The 21,025-nt window shown below is 35.6% G+C and overlaps 1 protein-coding gene across 1 annotated transcript in view; it reads right to left on the reverse strand.

Annotated features, from left to right (window-relative positions):
• Positions 1-21,025, reverse strand: part of SRBD1 (S1 RNA binding domain 1) — a 230,725-nt gene that overhangs the window by 94,605 nt on the left and 115,095 nt on the right. The window contains 2 exon segments of the mRNA XM_032653507.1: positions 4,206-4,288; positions 12,410-12,501. Of these exon segments, the coding sequence (XP_032509398.1) occupies positions 4,206-4,288; positions 12,410-12,501 (175 nt within the window).

The raw sequence follows: 21,025 nt of genomic DNA on the forward strand, positions 1-21,025 counted from the left end.
TGAATATACTAAATATCTTTGACTTGTACACTTTAAGTGGGTGAATTTATTCAAGTATGTATGTATGTATGATTTGTGATTATATCTCAATAAAGCTGTTTTTAAATGTATGTGTTGCTATGTTGTGGTCTATAAAGCTCCTACCAAAAAAGTGGACTTGTCTCTTACTCTAATTTTTACAAGTGTTTAATACTGCATATTTTTTGAAGCTATGTTGTTAGCATTCTATAATGCTTAGGGCAATTATACCTTCTTAGGATACCCTATATGTAATTAATATGAAATGTCCCTCTTTGACCTGTTTAATGCATTTTGCCTTAAATTCTATTTCATCTCATGTTAACACTGCTGATTTTTTCATTCGTGTGTAATATTTTTCTCCAAATTTCAAGGTTGCTTTTTTCTTTAGAAGTACCTCTTGCACATATACATCTTAGTGCTATATTTTATTTTTAAAAGTCTGAGATTCTATTCATAGGGGAATTTACCTACTACTATACTTTCACCTTTACCTATTACTATACTTATTCCTCTCATATACTTTTATTTACTATACTTTCTTATTTTCTTTTCTCTGCCTTTGGTTGGAATGATAAACTTTATTTTTTACTCTCATGATTTATATTAAATGTCCTATTTGTGGTTATTATTCATATATTTCAGATTATGTTGTTCTAAAAAATTGTAGAGTTAATCTATATCTGAATCTTTTTCCTGAAAAAGAATCCTAATACTTCATCACTTCTTTTTCTTATACCCTCTCATGTTGAGTTGATCTGATCCAGACTAATATATTTAAAGATGAACATTATAGTTAAAAAACTGTGAGACTGAACAATACAGATACACTTTACTGGATATGTATGTATTGTAAAGCTCTCCACTATTTCCTTACCTTGATCCTGTTTCCTCACAACATGCCTTTCCCTTCTTCGGACCTCCATTCCCCCTCCCCGCCCCATCCCCCCCGACCCTCCCTCCGACACTTTAGGCAGGAGTAATTCCATAAATAATTCTTTCAAAGAAGGTCTGTAACAACCAGAGAAGGTGAATCATTACAGATCCAAAAATGCTTTTATTTTCCTCTCACACTGAATTGCTGGTTTGCCTAAATATAGAATTATAGGTTCAAAATAAAATTTTTCTCACAACTTCAAAACTACTGCATTTCTATCTTCTATTACTTGTTTTTTACCAATAATAGGACTGATGTCAACTTGATTCTTTCCTTTGTAGATAAACTGTTTGCTCTCTGGAAGCTTTTAGTTAGTTCCTCCTTATTACTAGCATTCTGAAATTTCACAGGAAGGCATCTGAGTCTAGGTCTTTTGTTACTCTTTTATGCAGTATTCATTAGGCCTTTTCAAAAGACTTGTCTGTCAACTGAAGAAATTTCATTCTATTATTTCTGTGATTACAACTCCCCTTCACTCATTGTTTATTTGAACCTTCTGTTAGATGAACGTTGAAGCTTTAGAAGGAGCTCTACATCATATGACTTTTTGTTCATGCTTCCCACCTTTTTCAGTTTAAGACCGCACTCTAAGGAATCTCTTAGCTCAATCTGCCAATTCATTAATTTGCTTTTAGCTGTGTCCACTCTATTTCACCTGTTTATGTGGGGTTTTTTATAATCTTAACAATCATATTTTAAAATTCTTACATTGGTTTAATTTCATTCTATCCCGTATTTGTTTTAGAAATGCAATAACCACTTATCTCTCTGTGAATGTTAATTTAACTTATTTCAGAGTCTGTTGCCTGTTCATTGTTTCTTTGGGTGTTATTTTTTTTAAGTTTGATGCCTCATTTTTCTATCATAGGTTTTCCTCAAACATTTAGTGATTCTTGGCATCAAGATCGTTTCAGAGTCCCTCTTTGTCTGTGTATGCTGTTTCTGTTAAGCACCACGTGCCTCGAGTGATAATGTGGGATATGATGCCAGGTGTCATGTACATGTCAGGAGCTTGTCCTGCCAGGAAGAGACTCCTTGGGCTTCCTGACAATCAAAAGTTACCTGAGGGATCACCCAGCCTCTCTGGCCTCTGTGTTATACTCAGTGCTTTAGCTGGGACTCACAGAATATTGAGGGAGAGGGGTCTCCACAGGCCTAGCCACTCTATACACACCTGCTTATCTAATCCTGCAGGTCCCCTCCCCACTACTTGAATATGATTCTGCTTTGAGAACCCTGCTGATCTATATATTTTCGGGTGTGGCTCCACCATGTTTCATTTTTCTGTGGATGTGATTCTTCAGGCTTAATATCTTTCAAGAGTTCCTCAAATTTCTACCCACTGATGGGACCCTTTCTTATTTTTCCCGGACTGTTATCAATTGATTCATGTAAGTGAGTGTTTACATAGGTACAGATATATATGTACAACCTTTCTGTCATCTTACGGAATTTGGAGTTGTGCATATGCCAGTGGTGGTGGTAATGTAGTTAGAATATCATGAGCTCTGCCCACCATTTTGATCATTTTCTTAGTGTCATTATTTGCTAAATAGTCTGTACTCCAATGTTAATATGGCCATATCTCTTCATCTCAGACTTGTATATCCAACTCCTAGTTTCCTATATTTCTTACAGGCACCTCAAATTTAACATGTTCGAAACTGAATTACTAACCTTATCCTCACCAAATCTGCTCCACTCAGGCATCCTCAGGACCTTTGGAGCAAATTCTTTACAACTCCTTTTCCCTCACTATTACCAAGTAGTCCCTAAAAATAGATTTAACTTCTTTCCATTTCTACTGCCATTAACTTTGTCCAAGCCACCATTATCTTTCACTTGGAGTAGTCAGAGTCAACATTTAAAAATACAAATCGGATCACGGCATTCCTCTGCTTAAAACTCTTCCTTTACTTCTCATTACTGTTGGAATGAATTCCAAACTGTTTTCACGTTAAATGCTATCTCTGAATCCAAATCTGGAGACTAGGTCCCTGCTATTTACTTAAAGACCACTTTGATGCCAATAGGTTATTAGCCTCCTGGGCTCTCTAAGTTTGACTCTCTCTTTCCTTTGTTTCACTAAGGAACCAAGGTATTCCATAACTTCCATAACTTCACCTTAAATTAATATAACTATAATTTCTCTTAACTATGATGCCTATATCATAAAACTGCTATAAGAGGTATACTCTTTAGTTACTAGGCATTTTATCTATCTGTAGCTAGATCAGTCCCTTTAGGAAGCATCCCCGCCAGTGAACAAGTCCAGTTAAAGGTTTGGATGCCTCTTGGTCTAACTTGCTGTACAATGGGAAAACTCCAGTTAAGTCCCAATATATTGCTGGTTAGTCCAGGCTTTGACAGTGTGAGCCTGGGTAAAAATCCTAACTACTCTAGGACACAGCTTCTTTTCCTGTCAGATGAGGAGGGTAGGGTTGTATGATCTCAAAGGTCTCTTCCATTTCTAGTGGCCACAGATTCCATGACTTCATATAATATTTCCTTAGAGAAAGTATAGTACCTATCACTCAAATCTCATGAAAATTATATAGAGAGTAATATTCTATTTCAGGCTTAAGAAGAACTTTGATCAAAGAGAAAATAATTCAACTTGAGGTTTCTGGAGACCACTTAAGCCAACATGGATTCATTTTGCCAAGATTTAGTGCTGCCCTCAATTGCCTAAGGAACACAATCTCAAGAACTGAAAATACAGCAGCAACACCAAGAAGCACTATTACTACTACACAGTAACAAAAATGAAAGGCTTTAGCTCATATTGGGCAATGACCAAAAACTAACTATAATACTCAAATAGGAATGAAAACAGGAAAAAAAAAAAATCACAGTAGGTACCAAAGGCTTCTTCCTGAAAGATCAATAAAGATCAATAGCTCATACTGGTTTAGAAAAAGAGGCAACATACCCCCCTTTCTCCACACCCCTTCCATTTTTACAGCGACATTAAAAGGAGAGGCTCTTCAGATTAAGTTACTAGTCGTATCTAGAGTTTTAATAGTCTTTAAACTGATTATAGTCCATTATTAGCCTTAATCAAAATCATAAAGACCAAGAAAAAAAACCTCCCTCCTTCCTGAATAATTTATAACACCTAACTACCTTTCCACAAACTGTATAACCTTTGAAAATGGGAACTTATTCCCACTGACAATTACTATGCCAAGTTTGAGTACTGTCTCTGTACTGATGGATTTCACAAATTAAATGATCCACACTGCTTTACCTGATACATTCCAACTCCAATGTGCTTCGGCTCAATTTTCACTAGCTCAGCTAATGGATCTTGTACACGCCTTGCTATGGAAACTGAAAAAACAGAATCAGAAAACAAGTATGGCTTAATGTAAAAGCAGTATCCAGATAATTACTATTTTAGTTCCTCATAATGCATAGTTATCCCTCTTTATTCCTCCCCCCCAAGGAGGCCAACAATTTAACCAAGTTTGAGTTCCTTTTTTTTTCCCACACAAAAAGTGAAGGCAAAATTTCAGGATTAATTATGTCACCAGAACTCCTAGGTATTCCTGTGCACGAACACACTGAAAAGGTTATACATTTGGAAAAATAAATAAAACACTTAGTTGCTATATTTATACAATTACCTGTTCGTTCTTTAAATATAGTATAGTAGGGCACCTCACACTTTAAAGAACAAGTAGATATTTGTTTTACTTTTAAATAATCCTGCATTGCTATAAACATGATAACATTTGTACATTAAATATGCTTATTAGGACTAGATCCTGATAAAGATGAGTAAATGATAGAATCATATCTTACTGCAATCAGAGATCGTCAGTTGATTAGTGAATACTCTTGAATCACCTTGAATATGATTGCAAGATTAGTCTGAGAAGTGATCTGCGTCCCAACTGCTTGTTCTTAACACATGCACAGTCCTAATTAAATCCCTTTCTTGACCATTACTTTCCATTTTTAAGAGACTTGAGAGTTAACTTTAAACATCCTTCGTGTCATGATTTTTATTTAGTCATCATTTATTGTCATCTTTTTAAAAGCCATTGTTATTAACAAAATCTCATAACGAATTTAGCTTATAAGATAGATTTAGTTAGAGAAAAGAAATTTAGTTGCATTGAGTGTTTACAAATGGACAGCTTTTATTTTCTAAACACATGAAAGCTAGTCAGTGTCACCTACTCATACAGAAGGTTGGATGAAATATAAATTCATTAAGTAAAAACACTAAGGTCATTAAAGGAAACCCCATGCCTGTTTCATGTTAAACTGTTCAAGGTCTGGTAAAAGAAGCCAACTTCTTAGACGTAACTATCAGATTCTCCAGTCAGTGATTTGTGCCACCTCTCATCAGAGAGAGGATCTACTGTGAACGTAAAGTTCACTGCACATTCAAGTCTTTTTCATATCTTTTATGATTACTGCTGACAGTGACAATGGCAGCTTGCAAAGCAAGCTTAGAGAGCAATAAGCTGATGTTTTACAATCTGCCTATTTCTCCCACAGAAGAGATGGGGATTCCAAGGCCTTCACATACACCTTTCTCATCAAATCTCATAAAAAGTTAATTAGTGCAAGCATGCCAGGTTATAGGAGAAATGGTTTCCTTTAATAACCACATTTATAGTCATATGAAAACATATGCCACCAGAGAAATACCTGACATCCTCTAAAACCGAATAGTCAGGCCTCCATATCTGTGGGTTTCACATCCACAGATTCAACCAACTATGGATCAAAAATATTCGAAAAATAAGTTCCAAAAAGGAAAACTTGAATTTGAGGCTCTCAGCAACTATTTATATTGCACTTACAACTATTTACGTAACATTTACATTGTATTAGGTATTATAAGTAATCTAGAGATGATTCAAAGTATATTGGAGGATGTGCATAGGTTATATGCAAATACTATGCTATTTTATATAAGGGACTTGAGCATCCTTGGATTTTGGTATCTGAGACGGGTCCTGAAACCAATCTCCTGTGGATACCAAGGGACAACTCAACTGTATTATTTCTTTATTCTAGCCTTTACATATATTATACAATAAGAGTGATTTCCAAACATGTACATACATTGCCAAAATACTTTCGGATTAAAAAAACAACCCACAACAGTAGACCAAGGTAAGGTAACAGGCATCAGAACGTTTGCTGTGTAGGAAGGCAATATTAGAAATTCAATAAAAGTATATCAACAATAGGTAAATCTCTCAAATCTACACCTTCAGGAAAACCCACATTATGAAAACCTAAACTTAGAAATTGTGTGAGTAGATCCCATATTTTAACATTTCTAAAATACACAAAAGGCATTTAAACTATTTTCTACTGGATTCCCTCCTAACAGTTCACTGCCAGTGTATCCTTTGTTCATCCTAATATTGCTAAATATTAGCAACAATGGATTTAAAATGATGGCTTCTAGATGGCATATTAATTCTAATTAATCCATAGAGACAGAAGATAGATTAGTGTTTTCCAGGGATTGGGAAGAAGAGGGGAAGGGGGACCGATTGCTAATGGGTATAGGGTTTCTAGGGGAGATGAAAATATTCTAAAATTGGATAGTGGCAATAGTTACACAACTCTGACTATACTAAAAAATGATGACATATACTTTAAAAGGGTAAACTGTATGCTATGTAAACTATATCTCAATGAAGTTGTTATGTATTTTTAAAATGCAGTTTGTCCAAATGTATGGCAAATATTGACTATTTTGCCCACATGTAACGTCAACATTTCTCTGTATCACTGCGACTATTTACCACTGTTTAGGAAGTTCTAGTTAACGCAATTGGAAGAGAAAAGAAAGAAGGTATAATTACTCAAAAGACAGAAACTAGATTATTATTACTTGCAGATGATGACTGTCTACTTAGAAAACCCAAGCAAGTCAACTGAAAAAATATCAGAACTAATAAGATTTCAATCAGTTGGCTGGTGTCAAGACACCCAGACAAAAACTGAGGCTCCACCATATGCCATCAACAACCAATAAGAAAATATCATGAAGGAGAATCCATTCACTGTCTGTGGTGTGTGTGTGTGTGTGTGTGTGTGTGTGTGTGTGTGTGTGTGTACACTGCAGGTGAGTAAGAAAAATAAAATGTGCATAACCTGGACGAAGGTATAAATTTAATGAAATTTCACTGTATTTCTACAGAGTTTGAAAAATATTAGTTAAATGGCTCTAAAGTTTACATAGAAAGAAAGAAATGCATAGGACAAGTGCAATTAAAAAAACATTAAGGCAAGTCATATTATAAGCCACAGTAATTGAGTCTTGCGTTGTAGCAGACTAGACAGACCAAGGAAAAAGGGAAAAAAGTCCATATAGGAATTTCGTTTTTAATAAATGGTAATTTGTTAAACGGTAATGAAACATATTGTGTAAAGGAAGACAGTAAAAAGCAGGGAAAAGGAGCTTCGACCGAGTGAAGATTATCATCCTAAAAGGTAAGCAACCAGAGAGCCATATGCAGTAGCAATGAAAACAACATTTCCCCCTCATTCATAAGGTATCTTATATCCAAAGGGCAAAAGGGGTTCTATTGGTTTTGGTCTTCAGTTCCATGAAATACATAGAAGCTTAAAGCTTCTAGAGCAAATAAATGTATTGCTTAAAAGACTGTACTAAACTGTGTTCTCTTTAAAATTTGCCTTACTCTGTTATCTGAGAATATCGAAGTGGAAATCTTTACTTTTAAAGTCCAATACTCACTTCTTTTTTACACTTCCTCTTGCCATCAGACAGCAACAGAGGAATCCCCATGCTGTCTTATTTCATTCAACAACTTCAAGTTAGAATTTTTTTCACTAAAAAGCTTATTAAAATGTAGTTTTAATGCTCTTAATGCAAATTTATTATAATCTTGATCCTCTAATTAGTAATTACATTTTTCAATAAGGAGCTGACAAATCTGTTGACCTAATATAAATACTCTATATCTTGGTTGCAGTGGTTGTGGCTACCTGACTAGTACAAGCTTTTCAAAATTCATAGATGGTGTACCTAAAAAGGGTGAATTTTACTTTATGCAAATATACCCTTAAATTTGAAAGAAATATCTTTTCTCTAAGGATATCAAACTTTTTCTTTATTTTTCTTCTTTCTGTATAGTCTCTATTTCTTCCATGTAGTGTACCCCACCTCCCACCCCATATTTTGGCATCTGTCTTTAATAGCATAAGTTTTCCTTACATGTTAAGTGACCCCAGACTTTCCATCAGGGGTAGGGTACTAAAAAGCTGACTGTAAGTGCTTTGCTCAAAGGTGAGGTTTGTCAACTGTGGGCTTCACTATAGGGTGATTTGGCCATTTCTTTGTGAAATCTCTGATCTCAGTTTCTTTAGGTGTTTTCTCTTGTGTTAGTCAGAATCCCCTAGTCTCCCACATAAGGTATCTACAACAGCATGTCAATAATTATTTAATCTCTCTTTTTTTTAGTAGGTATTCCCACTCTCACCTACAACCCATGTCCTCCAGTGTAGAAACCTTCGGTTTAACCCTCTCTAGAGAACAATTCTCCAGTCTTCTGCAAAAGTGGAAGAAGGACAGTTACTCAACTGTGTGGAATGGGAGGTCTAATTCATTTCTTCTTTTTTTTACTGATGTGAAATTCACATAACATAAACTTAACCATTTTAAGGTGTACCATTCAGTGGTATTTAGTATACTTACAACATTGTGCAAACCACCACCTCTATCAAGTTCCAAAACATTTTCATCACCCCCAAAGGAAACCCTGTACACATTAAACAGTCCCTCTTCATTGTCCCCTCTCCCGAGCCCCTGGCAACCACCAATCAGCTCTCTGTGTCTGCAGATTTGCCTATTTTGGACATTTCACATATATGCAATCATACAATATGTGACCTTTTGTGTTTAGCTTCTTTCACTTAGCATGTTTTCAAGGTTCATCCATGTTGTAGCATGTATCATTACTTCATTCTTTCTTATGGCTGAAAATACCCTTCCATCGTATGGATAGACCACATTTTGTTTATCTATTCACCTGCTGATGGACATTTGGGTTGTTTCCAGTTTTGGGCTATTGTGAACAGTGCTGCTATGAGCATCTGCGTACAAGTATTTGCTGAGTACCTGTTTTCAATTCTTTTGAGTATATACCAAGGAGTGGGATTGCTGGGTTATATGATATTCTATGTTTAACTTGATCTCACTGCTTTTTAAACAGACTTTCAATCAATCCTCTTATTTTAGACCCATTCTCAGCCCTCCCAAGATACTTCTAAAGGTGCTTAGTGCATTTCCTGAGTCTTTAGGGTTTCTACGATCTATTTCAGGTTAGCTCTGTTTTCTACAATGCTGTCTCAGTATTCCGCTTTCTCAAGTTGGCTAGATCTCATCCGGTTTCCAGCTTCAAAACTATTGTTGCTGTTATCTCCTCTCCCATTCTCCTTGTCCTAGTAAGTTTATGCCTTCATTCTATCAAGTTACTGTCATTTTAATGAGATTTCAGAAGAGACTGAAGGAGCAACAGGTATATTTAATCTTCATTTTAAATCAGAAATCCATAATAAACTTTTTAATACCAACTATCTACTATTCTATCCATCCAATTTAAACTGTCTCATACAATGAATTTATTATGAGGGGAATGTAAGCATATATAAGGATAACTTCTGTTTTCAATAAGCTGATAAACTGGTCAAGAAGATGTAGTAAGATAAAGGTCATTTTCTTACATATGTTTAACACTTGTATGAACGTTGAGGTTCTGTTATATTTGATATGGTAAACTTATGGAGGGTTGAAAGGTAAAACCCATATCCATATATAGGTCAGGTCTCAGATGAAGTACGAAGTCATCCCAGGCATCAATCACTAGGAAAGAGAAAGATGCCTAGTGAGAAAAAAGGAACTGAAGTGGAAGTGGGGCCTAGAAAGCGAAGAGTGGAGACTCTCAGTTCATTTCAATATTTGCTTCCAGGACCAGACTTTGAAGACTCAGAATGTCTAGGTAGGTGTTTTGAGTTGATATGGATCAAACATAGTCACTGCCAATGTGGAAACAAGCTAAGACAAAGAAAAATGGCACACCTGCAGTGAATCACAAACTGAAGACACAACTAGGTTTTGAAATCAGAGTAACCAGGACTATATACCAATTCCCCTTTTTATTATTTCCTATTTTCATAGTCTTGTTAGAATGTTGTGATCTTGTTCCCTTACAATACTGTGGCAGTTATGCACCCACATGGGCCAGTGGTGAAGAGGAAATAGCAGCCCCCTTAGCAAAGGGAAGTCTGAGGAACTGCCACCTCCTATATAATATTTTTCTAATGCCCTGTTGGATGATTACCTTTCAGTGCCCACTTGGGAGGCTGAATTTTATTTTCTATAAAGAAAAGTATCCTTTTATTACAGAAGTTACATACATAAATATTATGTACACACTTGGCTATGCGGCCTCATTAAGCCTTGGTTTCCTCATCTGTAAAGTGGGAATAATAAATGACTCATAGGGCAATTGTGAGGATTAAATAAAATAATCCTGGTAATGTATTTATCACAATGTTTCATATATATTAAGTGCTTAAAAAAGATTAGTATTAGCAGCTCCCTCCTCCTCCTCCTATTATTATTATTACTATTGTTATTACAAGGCAAGTACCAAAAGAGAACATGGCAAGGAGGCAGAGACCACACTGAGTTGATGTGACATAGAGAAAAGCTTCACTGAAGAAGCAAGACTTTGAGCTGGGATCTGAGTTTGAAAAGATGACCATTTTAGGGGACTTCCCTGGTAGTCCAGTGGGAAAGAATCTGCCTTCCAATGCAGGGGACGTGGGTTTGATCCCTGGTCGAGGAACTAAGATCCCACATGCCTTGGGGCAACTAAGCTCTCGCACCTCAACTAGAGAGCCCGTGTGCCACAAACTACAGAGCCCAAGCGCTCTGGAGCCCAAGCACTCTGGAGCCCAAGCACTCTGGAGCCCAAGTGCCACAACTAGAGAGAGAAAACCCACACGCCACAACTAGAGAGAAGGCTGCGTGCCACAACGAAGACCCGAAGCAGCCAAAGAAATTAAAAGAAAATAAATAAATAAAATAAATAAATATTTTTAACGCAAAAATTTTCAAATACATATCACCAGGTGTAGATTTCAAGAACAGTCACTGAAATTTGATGAGAATATTTAAGGAAAAAAAATTAAATAAAAAGTCTATTTCCCCTAATTTGGAAGTTCCCCCAATTGGGGGATTAAGAGATACAAACTACTATATATAAAATAGATAAACAACAAGGATATATTGTATAGCAATGGGAATTATAGCCATTATCTTGTAAGTATAATCTGTAAAAATACTGGATCACAATGCTGTGCACCTGAAACTAATATAATATTGTAAATCAACTATATATCCATTAAAAATAAATAAATCAGTAAACACACATACACAAGCCACTTCTAACAAAGTAGTCTAAATATCCACCTATTACACAGGAAAATGCTCTGACCAGATCTTATTTTGCTTGTGATACCAATTATTGTCATTAGATGTACCAAAATATCTTTTTTAAAAATAAATTTATTTATTTATTTATTTTTGGTTGCATTGGGTCTCTGTTGCTGTGCGCAGGCTTTCTTTTTAGATGCAGCAAGCGGGGGCTACTCTTCATTGCAGGCTTCTCATTGCAGTGGCTTCTCTTGCTGCGGAGCACGGGCTCTAGGCATGCAGGCTTCAGTAGTTGTGGCTCCCGGGCTCTAGAGCACAGGCTCAGTACCTGTGGTGCATGGGCTTAGCTGCTCCGCAGCATGTGGGATCTTCCCGGACCAGGGCTTGAACCCGTGTCCACTGCATTGGTAGGCATATTCTCAACCACTGTGCCACCAGGAAACCCTCAAAATATCTTTAATTTCTTCACACACAAGATTTAAACTATTCCACATCACAGAAACCAAAGCAATTTTAAACAACTAAAATCAAATCAGGCTGATTTAAACAATATAGTAATGACAATTCCTACTAGCAAGGCAAGAGAAACTGGTCATTTAACAAATATTTAGCTATAGCCTGAAAGTCTGTGCATGTTTATACATTTGCACTTTAAATATTTTATGTTAATATATTACTTTCCTCCAACAAAAAGCTGTAATAAGTAATATTTTGCAATAATAATAAGAGAACTGAGTATTTTATTGTTTTTACTATTAACTCTCTAGCATTTAATTTTACTAACGATGTTTTGGGCTAATTTTTCACCACACTCTAGAATACTATGCAGTGTTCTTTAAAAGCAGTATTCTTCTACTTCTTTTCCATAATTCCCAGTATTATTCCAATCAAACACTTTCTTTCTAACATGACTGCAATATACCTTCTAAAATTTCTTGGATATTTAAATATTTTGCTTGCTACAAATACAAGTCCAAAATCGCATGCTTTAGTGATGACCCACAGTTTCTTACCTGCACTTCTCAAATTAGGGTCCAGTCCTGGCATCTCTTTATTAGCTTCAGGGCTGACACTGTAGACTGATGCTCCTGCTTCACTGACGATACTGAAAAGAAAGAAAAGGGGAATATCATTTTCCAAACTTTCTACTTGCCTCAAGAAAATAAAAGAATGAGACTAGGTATTATAAGAAAAGAAAACTGCAGGGCAAAGCACGCTCTTTATATTTCAATGATACCTATACTATTTAATTTTACATTAACATAAAATGATTAAGCAATGCTTATTTTCTACACATAGGAAATACACAGGCTTAAATCCATAATGAATTCATTCAGTCGTTTTCTGTTTAAGAGAGAGTTTATAAATGAACACAGTGGATGATGCCAACATCAAAATTTTCAGAATACTTAGCTCCTCTTGTGTTTATAACCCATTATTGACTGACATTTATGACTCCCGTCTGAATCATTCTAAAGCATCTTGGGAAGCCCAGACATGTGTGTGGATATGTGCATATGTGGATATACACAAAAAACCATTGCCATAAACATTGCCATTATTATTACTTGGTTATAATTAAAAACCACAATGTGAAAAGGAAGGGGATCAGACAGGATCCCACTTCTTTTCAAGAGGGTCTGAAATCATCCTTTTGGTGAACTTGAAACATACCACTTCAGGCAGGTGTTAAACCACTTCATTTCATCACTTCTTTAATCGAAGCATCACACATATCATCCTGTTCCTTTCTTCTTTGGCTCCATATACTTTACAATCCACAATGGCAGCACTCTCTTACAGATGACGGTTGTATAGTGGTTGACATTTGTACAGATTACCAAACATTTTAAAGTTAGAGGCTTTCTTTATGACATAATACGTAAAGAAGCATCATCTACTTTAAGTATTTACAATACCTTTGGTTCTCTACCATGTGACCATCTAGATGTCACAATTCAAAAGCAGAAACATGTTAGTGCTTAATTTTTAATCCACTCTTAGAAACCTCTCCCATTCTCTGCTCTTCAGTAGTTTCTTCAATTGTGAGACAAGTTGAGCAGATAACTTTTAACATATTGCCCCACTGTAACAACTCAACACTGATAAGTAAAATGTGAAACGGTTAGTTCGCTACTCCAAAGAGTTCTTTGAAGAACTCTTGATTGAACTTTGACAACAATTATAAACCACAGAGACTTGAGAAGATTATTTGGGGGCAACGAGAAGATTTATATCTTTTGCAACCAAGATCTACTAACCCAAATTTCATAATAGGCAAAATGAACACTCTGCAACTGAAAAGCAAGGCTGCTCATCCTGTTCTTCATCAACAGCATCATCATGATACAATAAGAGGTGCATACTATATACAAAGCACAAAGCCAACCCCCTTATGAAACAGGATAAATAAGAATAGTCAGCCATCAGCCATGGAAAATTTGGTTTCAAACACAAATGAACACTCAGCCTAACAAATTTTTTTCTAAAAAACCAGAGTATCTGTGAAGTGCAGAGAAAAGAATATTTTTAAAAATCTTACCACAAATTTATTTTCTGGCATTGCCAGAAGCCTCCAAAATTACCTCTATTTGAGCAAAGGAACGTAAATGGTAAATAAAAGTTCCCATTAACTGTGGGCTTCAGCAGTTGGGTACCTGAGAATTTGCTGGGTGATTCACTGTCTCTTGGAAGTTATAATTCTCAAAAGACTGAGGGAAACTGTTGCAAAGAAAAACACTCAGATAATAAATATTCCTCCAAATACCAAATTGCCACTTCTTTTAAACAGAGGAATACAAAACAGATGTGACACGCTGCACCCAAAGATTTTAGATTAACATTAATATTAAATCAATACAAAATGCAGTAAATTTCATATGCTTTAGTTACTAGACAGCATGGGTCCAATAAACTGTTCGGTACTACGCGCAGATCAGAATGCTTAAATAATCTAAATGAAGAGAAAAAGCTCAACACTGATTACTTCAATATAAAACATATAAGGATCTAAGAAGTATATGTGGCAAGAGTTAAGTGAAAGAAATCAAGCTGGGAGTGGTGATGATTTTTTCCAGGAGAAGCTGCTAAGAACAAAAGTTATAACCTTCCCCCCTTCCTTTTTTTCTTTCCTATTTAGGGTTCAGGGATAGACATTAAGTAGAAAGTATGCTAGATTGTACAAGGCACTTTCTGTTTATTAGGAAGTTTCCCAATAAACTATTAGAAAGTTATTCCAATTAACTCTAGTATATTTTGAGGAAAGCAAAAGTAAACTTTGCACAAAATACAGATATCTAACATTTAATACGTATTATGTCACAAAACAAATTTCACTCAGGTGTAAACTAATTAGGCTCATAATCTTAGCAATTTGATTATTTTATTTACTTTGCCATAAAGCAGACAAGACTCTGAGTAAAACATAACTTTGGGGGAATTTAACTGACACAGTTCTAACTGAACTCAAAGGTTTTGAGATCATTACAGTACTTGAAGCCCTTTCAAATTGTTTGTTTAGACAAATGCCTAAATAGATACATATGGTATATCAAACTTTAAATATATGAAGTACACTTCAGAAGCTACCACTGGACTTAACGTTTTACCAGAGCTATGTGTTAATGTGCTAATTCTTTAGAATTAAATTGATAATTTTTAAAGCACTTTATCTAATTCAGCACTTTTCTAGAGTCTTTCTAGGCTTTTTAATCTGAAAATATATACGTACAAACCACACACTCATAACCTAAAAAACAAGTGAAATGCCCACAATATAGATGGATTTACTTTTAAATTCATTTAAAAAATTTTAACAAAAACCCTGCAAGTTAAAAATGCCAATTTTTGTTATCTCAAGTAAAATTCAATGCTGTTACATAAATCTGATCATTTATCAATATAATGTACTTTATTTTTTAAACAAATATATGTTTAAACCACAGAATTTATATCTCCACAGTTTATAAGTCTCTTCTACCAAGATAAACTGTATGTTGGTGAATCTTTTAAAACCACGCTTGCAAGTACTTTTCTTACAGCACTTATTCATTCTGACAGTAAAAGAATGGCGATTTCTTTTGCCAAATTGAGATGGGAGAATTTTTTTCATGAGAGAGGAAAACTAGCTGTTTTTTTTAAGTTATTGGGCTAATAGTTTTCACATTCATTTACAAGGTCGCTTGAAGCCTCTGTATGAGTCTCCTCCCCTCTTCTTATTTCCCAAATATGAAAATAGCTTTTTTGTTTTTCTTATTTTAAAATAAATTGCATGCTTCCTATGTTAACAAGAAAATTCAATTCAAAGTTTACCTACTTAAATGAAAACACAATTAATATTTAGTAAGCTATCAAAAATCAGCCAGGATATATTTGCTTAAACTAATAAAAACTGATTTCTCATTTTTTATAAAAGTATACTAGAATTACTTAAATGTTACCAATATCTAGAAGCTTCCTTTTCCTTCTGCCCACCAAAAAAAATAGGTACTAAAAAGCTCCGATACTAAATGCACAGCTCATTTCACTAAAGTTTTAAAAATAATTTATCTAAAAAGTTTTTCCAAATTTTCAGGCTGAGAAACATTCATATGAAGAGAGGGTAGGTAAATGACCTAAGTTTCTCAACAAGTAACAGAAAATGCTATAAAAAGTTAATCAACACACATCTTAATTTTTTTCTTTGCATATGAGAACCTGTTTTGAAGTATGAAAGGATAGCTGTTTGTATTTTGGGGATAGGAGACAAGGCCAAAAACCAAACCACCATAAATAAAAGGGGCTCTAGGGTTTAATGTTTAAAGGATACTTATTTCTAAAAAAAAAAAAAATCAAAGCAATTTTAAATTCCTTTATTTAGTGATGAATTTTCATTTCAGGGAGTCTCAAATGAATAATACCTAGTCACTTTAAAAACTAACATGGGAATTCCCTGGCAGTCCAGTGGTTAGGACTCCACGCTTCCAGTGCAGGGGGCACGAGTTTGATCCCTGGTTGGGGAACTAAGATCCCGCAAGCCATGTGCACAGCCAAAAAAAAATTTTTTTAATTAAAAATAAATAAAAACTAAGGTAATCTGGTGATGATAAGGAAGCAGGGGAACAAATAAAATCCTATACTATTAAAGATATTTAAACTGTAAAACTCTTTTGGATGGTAATTTGAAAATATAGATCAAAAGTCACAAGAATATGCATTCCTTCTGAACTGGCTATTATATTTTTAAGAATTTATATGAAGGAAATTTTAATTTACACAAAAACTTAAACAGCGTTATTCATCACAGCATACCTCCGACCAAAAGAAACTGAAACCAAAATGCCTATCATTAAAGAGTTCTTTAATGAAAACCTATACTGTCATTAAAAATTACTGTTGTAATGTATTAAGTGGAAAGGCTGGTTATAAAACTAAGACATGAGACCAACTTTGATATTTTTAAAATATAGGTATATACAAAAGAAAAAAAGGTTTATGTTAATATTAATAGTACTTAACTATGAGTTATTCCTTTAAAAGAATTCTTATTTCTTTAAATTTTTCTGCAATAACTGTAATATTTATTTGTAAAAAGAAAAAGTTTAAAATTTAAGTTTCAAATGACCATTATTTACCTGGCTAGGAGATCCAATATTGCATAATAGCCAACATTTTTTTTTAATCAAACTTTCTTTTAAAGTTATCAAAGTTATTTTGAACTTAAGTGTGGGTAAATATATCATTTGTTAGTAATAACTTCCAAACATGACTCCTAGGAAACCTCAAATAATAATATTTTATGATATTGTTTTATAACATGAAAGAAAGGTCAAGAATAATTTTCGATTTGTACATACAGGTCATATAAAAAGCAAATGCACAACGAAAAATTTTATAAGAAAGTACATATAATATACATTTTAAAGTTGTACTTAGTCCTTGGCCTGTGCATCCAACCCCCAAGTTATTCTTCATGAACACCACGGCACAATCAATTCACTACCCACAACAGAAAAGGTGTGAAGTGACACAGTTGTATACCAGGAAAGTAGTGTGTGTGAGAAAAAAAAACACTAAGGGCAAAATATGGTGAAAAAGAAAAAGAGCAGAAATACACCACCTCAAGATTTCAATGGCACCAAATTTACATGTAGGTATGTAACACTAGCACCATCTGGTGGAAGACCAGTTAGAAGCCATTCTCCAACTATCACAGTTTTTTAAAAAAAATTCTAAGCTATCTTTCAAAGAATGAGCATTTTCCAAAGAGAATGAGTCTAGCAATTGTACAGTAATTATTTACACAGAGGACCCATAACAAGCCTGTGAGAACTTAAAATGTCTACCAAACAGAGGGTGAGTATATCCTGGGATGGACATCTTATCACATCCACTGAGCAGTATTTCAACAATACAGAATTCCCTTGGCTACTTTTCCTTCAGTGTCTCACAGCATATCAGATGAACACTTTCTAGCCACAAAAGAAACCTAAAAAGGACAAACCCAAATTAGCAACTACCAAACAGAACCGTAATTTGGAATTTGGGGTTCCTCAAAGTAACAGCTACCGACTCTTCTGGGCCATAAACATAACAATAGTATTCATTCCACATGAGAATCTGATTCTGGTTTATGTTCACAATGATGCTGAGCTGCTACAATGTACCACAATGTGTCAAAATATTACACTTAAATCACTTCTACTGCTGTCAGTGGGCCACTCAATTTGACAAAATCACTGGTACCTTCAAATGCCATCAAGGGGAAAGCCAATCAACAAACTGAAGGACAAAGATGGAGAGCTTCTCTCTATTTGTAGGTTGAGTCCCTCTGCTGAGGTAGAAGCAGTTTCTGACAAAGAATGGAACAGCAGAAATTGTCGGTCTCCACCACTCTCCAGGGTAAGCATTCCTTTTATTTTCTTTCTCCCTTCCCTTCACCGTCTTCTGTTTTCCTTTTAAAAACAAAAATTCCTCCTTTATTTTTTTTTCCCCATCTATGTTTGAGTCCAACATGAAGTTGTTACAAGTACTGCACAATACCACTAAAGGGAGCTCAAGGAAAAAAGTCACAGCAGCAACCAACCACAAGGCCTGATGCCTAAGTGGTGTTAGACTAGGCACAAGGAGAAGGGCCCCACTGAACCAAGACACGAAAAGCAGGCTTGAAGAGCAGAACACTGGGACTTCCCTGGTGGCGCAGTGATTGAGAGTCCGCCAGCCAATGCAGAGGACACGGGTTTGAGCCCTGGTCCGGGAGGATCCCACATTCCCCAGAGCAGCTGAGAACGTGTACCACGGCTGCTGAGTCTGCGCTCTGGAGCCCGTGAGCCACAACTGCTGAAGCCCGTGCACCTGGAGCCTGTGCTTCGCAGTGGGAGAGGCCACCGCAAAGTGAGGCGTGCACACCACGGGGAGGAGTGGCCCCTGCTTGCCGCAGCTGGAGGCAACGGTGCAGCGGTGAAGACCCAACGCAGCCAAAAAAAGTAATTAAAAAAAAAAAGAGCGGAACACTAACTGTGAAAGAGGCTGTTGTTTGCAGCAGTACTGTAAGCATTCCACATTCGCTACTAACGAGTTCCCAAAAACTAAGAGGGCAAGGAAGAAATACTGATCTAATTTTTATGCTTTCATCAACATTTTGAAATGTCCTGATTTAAAGAACATGATGTCAACCTACCTGCCATCCCTACTGCCCCAAACATACCAAAAAGTATGCTTCTCCTGATTCTTGCAGTTAACTCCAAAACGGTCAAATTTTTAGGTACTCAGCTTGTATTTACTCATAGAATAACAGATTATCTGTGTTTGTTTATTCTTGTTCAAATGCAATTCTACATTTAGATATAAATCTAAGAGTATGAATTGGAGAGTTTTCTTACAAAGGGAGAAGTTTATTTTTTTCTTTTCTATCCCTATCTTTTTTTTAAGCTTAAGTACATCTATAGGAATTTATCCACTAATAAATAAGTGGAATTCAGACTGCTACGGCATAGACTTTTCAGAATGAAACTTATTGCAAGATATTTTATTCCTTTATTATCCATCCAATAACAGAAGTCAGAATCAGAATTACTAATTTAGAGGGTTATAATATTCTAATATTTTGCTAATAATAAGTGCTAAATAATAAAATGTGAATTATTAAAAGTTTTAAGAAAGAACAAAAAAGAAAGGAGAGAAGCAAAGGGAAAAAGATAATGAGAAATAAAATAATTAGAGAGACAGAAGCCAAGATACACTTTGCCAGCAACTAACAGCCCAGTTCTTTTCACCTACAGTTGAATAAAGTTTTGGAAATAACAATGGTTTGTGCTACATTCCCTAATATTCTTCCAAATGCTACTGCTAAAAATCTCAGTGGACTCCACTAATAAATCACGTACATTTTATCAGTTTTCACATCCTGTTACTCACTCCTCTTTTTCTCCCTTGTCTGATGTTTGTTTTTGCCTCCACCCCCCACCCTGCCAACTTCTACTTTCCTCTGACGTGAACTTATACCTCTGCAGAAGTCATCACTGCCCACTTAAGGGACCCTATCTACAAACTTCACTTAACACATTCACCAACCAGCAGTCTCCAGTTTGAATCATCAGGCTCTTTTCTGGGGCAGCCTCAAACTTTAGAATTTCTTTTGGCCACCCAGATAATGCTAGGGGAAAAAAAACCCAAACAAACTCTGAAAGCACAGGCCAAATGTAAGATGATGACTCTAGATCAACCACTTTTTCTAATCGTGGTTTTCAAAAGTACACTGAACAGATGGAGGGAGAGAATGAGTTGTTCAGTTCAGCAGGCTGCTCCATTTACTTCTTTATCTATGGTCAGATCTTTACTTTCTTGGGATCACTGCACATTTCTGGCTCTGCTATATTACCCTGTGTAAATATTTAGGAGAAATAATTCCTTTCAAGGATCTAAACTTCCACTGTCGTTATGGCAAATGAACCTGTTTATGCTATGTTTGTTAAGTAACAGCAAGCCTAAAAGAACACAGGAATTTACTAATATATGTGGTACACAAACATCACAATTATAAAGCTTCTCATAGGGTCATATCAAGAACATGAAAGGCCAGTTTATTTTTACTCCCACTGCCCTGTAATTTTCTTTAACTCTACTACAACAGTCCTTAATTCAAACCTTTCCTACAGTTACAGTAACAGGGTAGACTGAATGTACATAAGCTGTACCAAAACTACTCACATCTCCATTTAACCTTCCTTGATTCTCAAGTGGTTATCAAACTTAATCCTACATCAGAATCTGCTGGAGGTTGTTAAAACACACATTGCCAGGCTCCACCCCCAGAGCTTCTGCTTCACTGGCGCTGAGAATCTGCATTTCTAACCAGTTCACTGGTGATGCTGATGCTGCTGGGACCATATAGGTTTTAAAGTCTTATTAAGGTATAACTTACATTTCATAAAGTTCACCCATCTTAAGTATACAATTCAGTGACTTTTAGCAAATGTTGTACAATCCTCACCAAAATCCAATTTCAGAACATTTCCATCCAGAAAGATCCTTTGCGCCCATTTGCAGTCCTCATTCCCATCTCCAACCCTAGGTGTCCACTAATTTACTTTTTGTCTCTATACATTCACCTGCCTGGACATACCATATAAATGGAATCATAAAATATGTGG

Source organism: Phocoena sinus, chromosome 13, assembly GCF_008692025.1.
Source record: "Phocoena sinus isolate mPhoSin1 chromosome 13, mPhoSin1.pri, whole genome shotgun sequence".
NCBI classification, from domain to species: Eukaryota; Metazoa; Chordata; class Mammalia; order Artiodactyla; family Phocoenidae; genus Phocoena; species Phocoena sinus.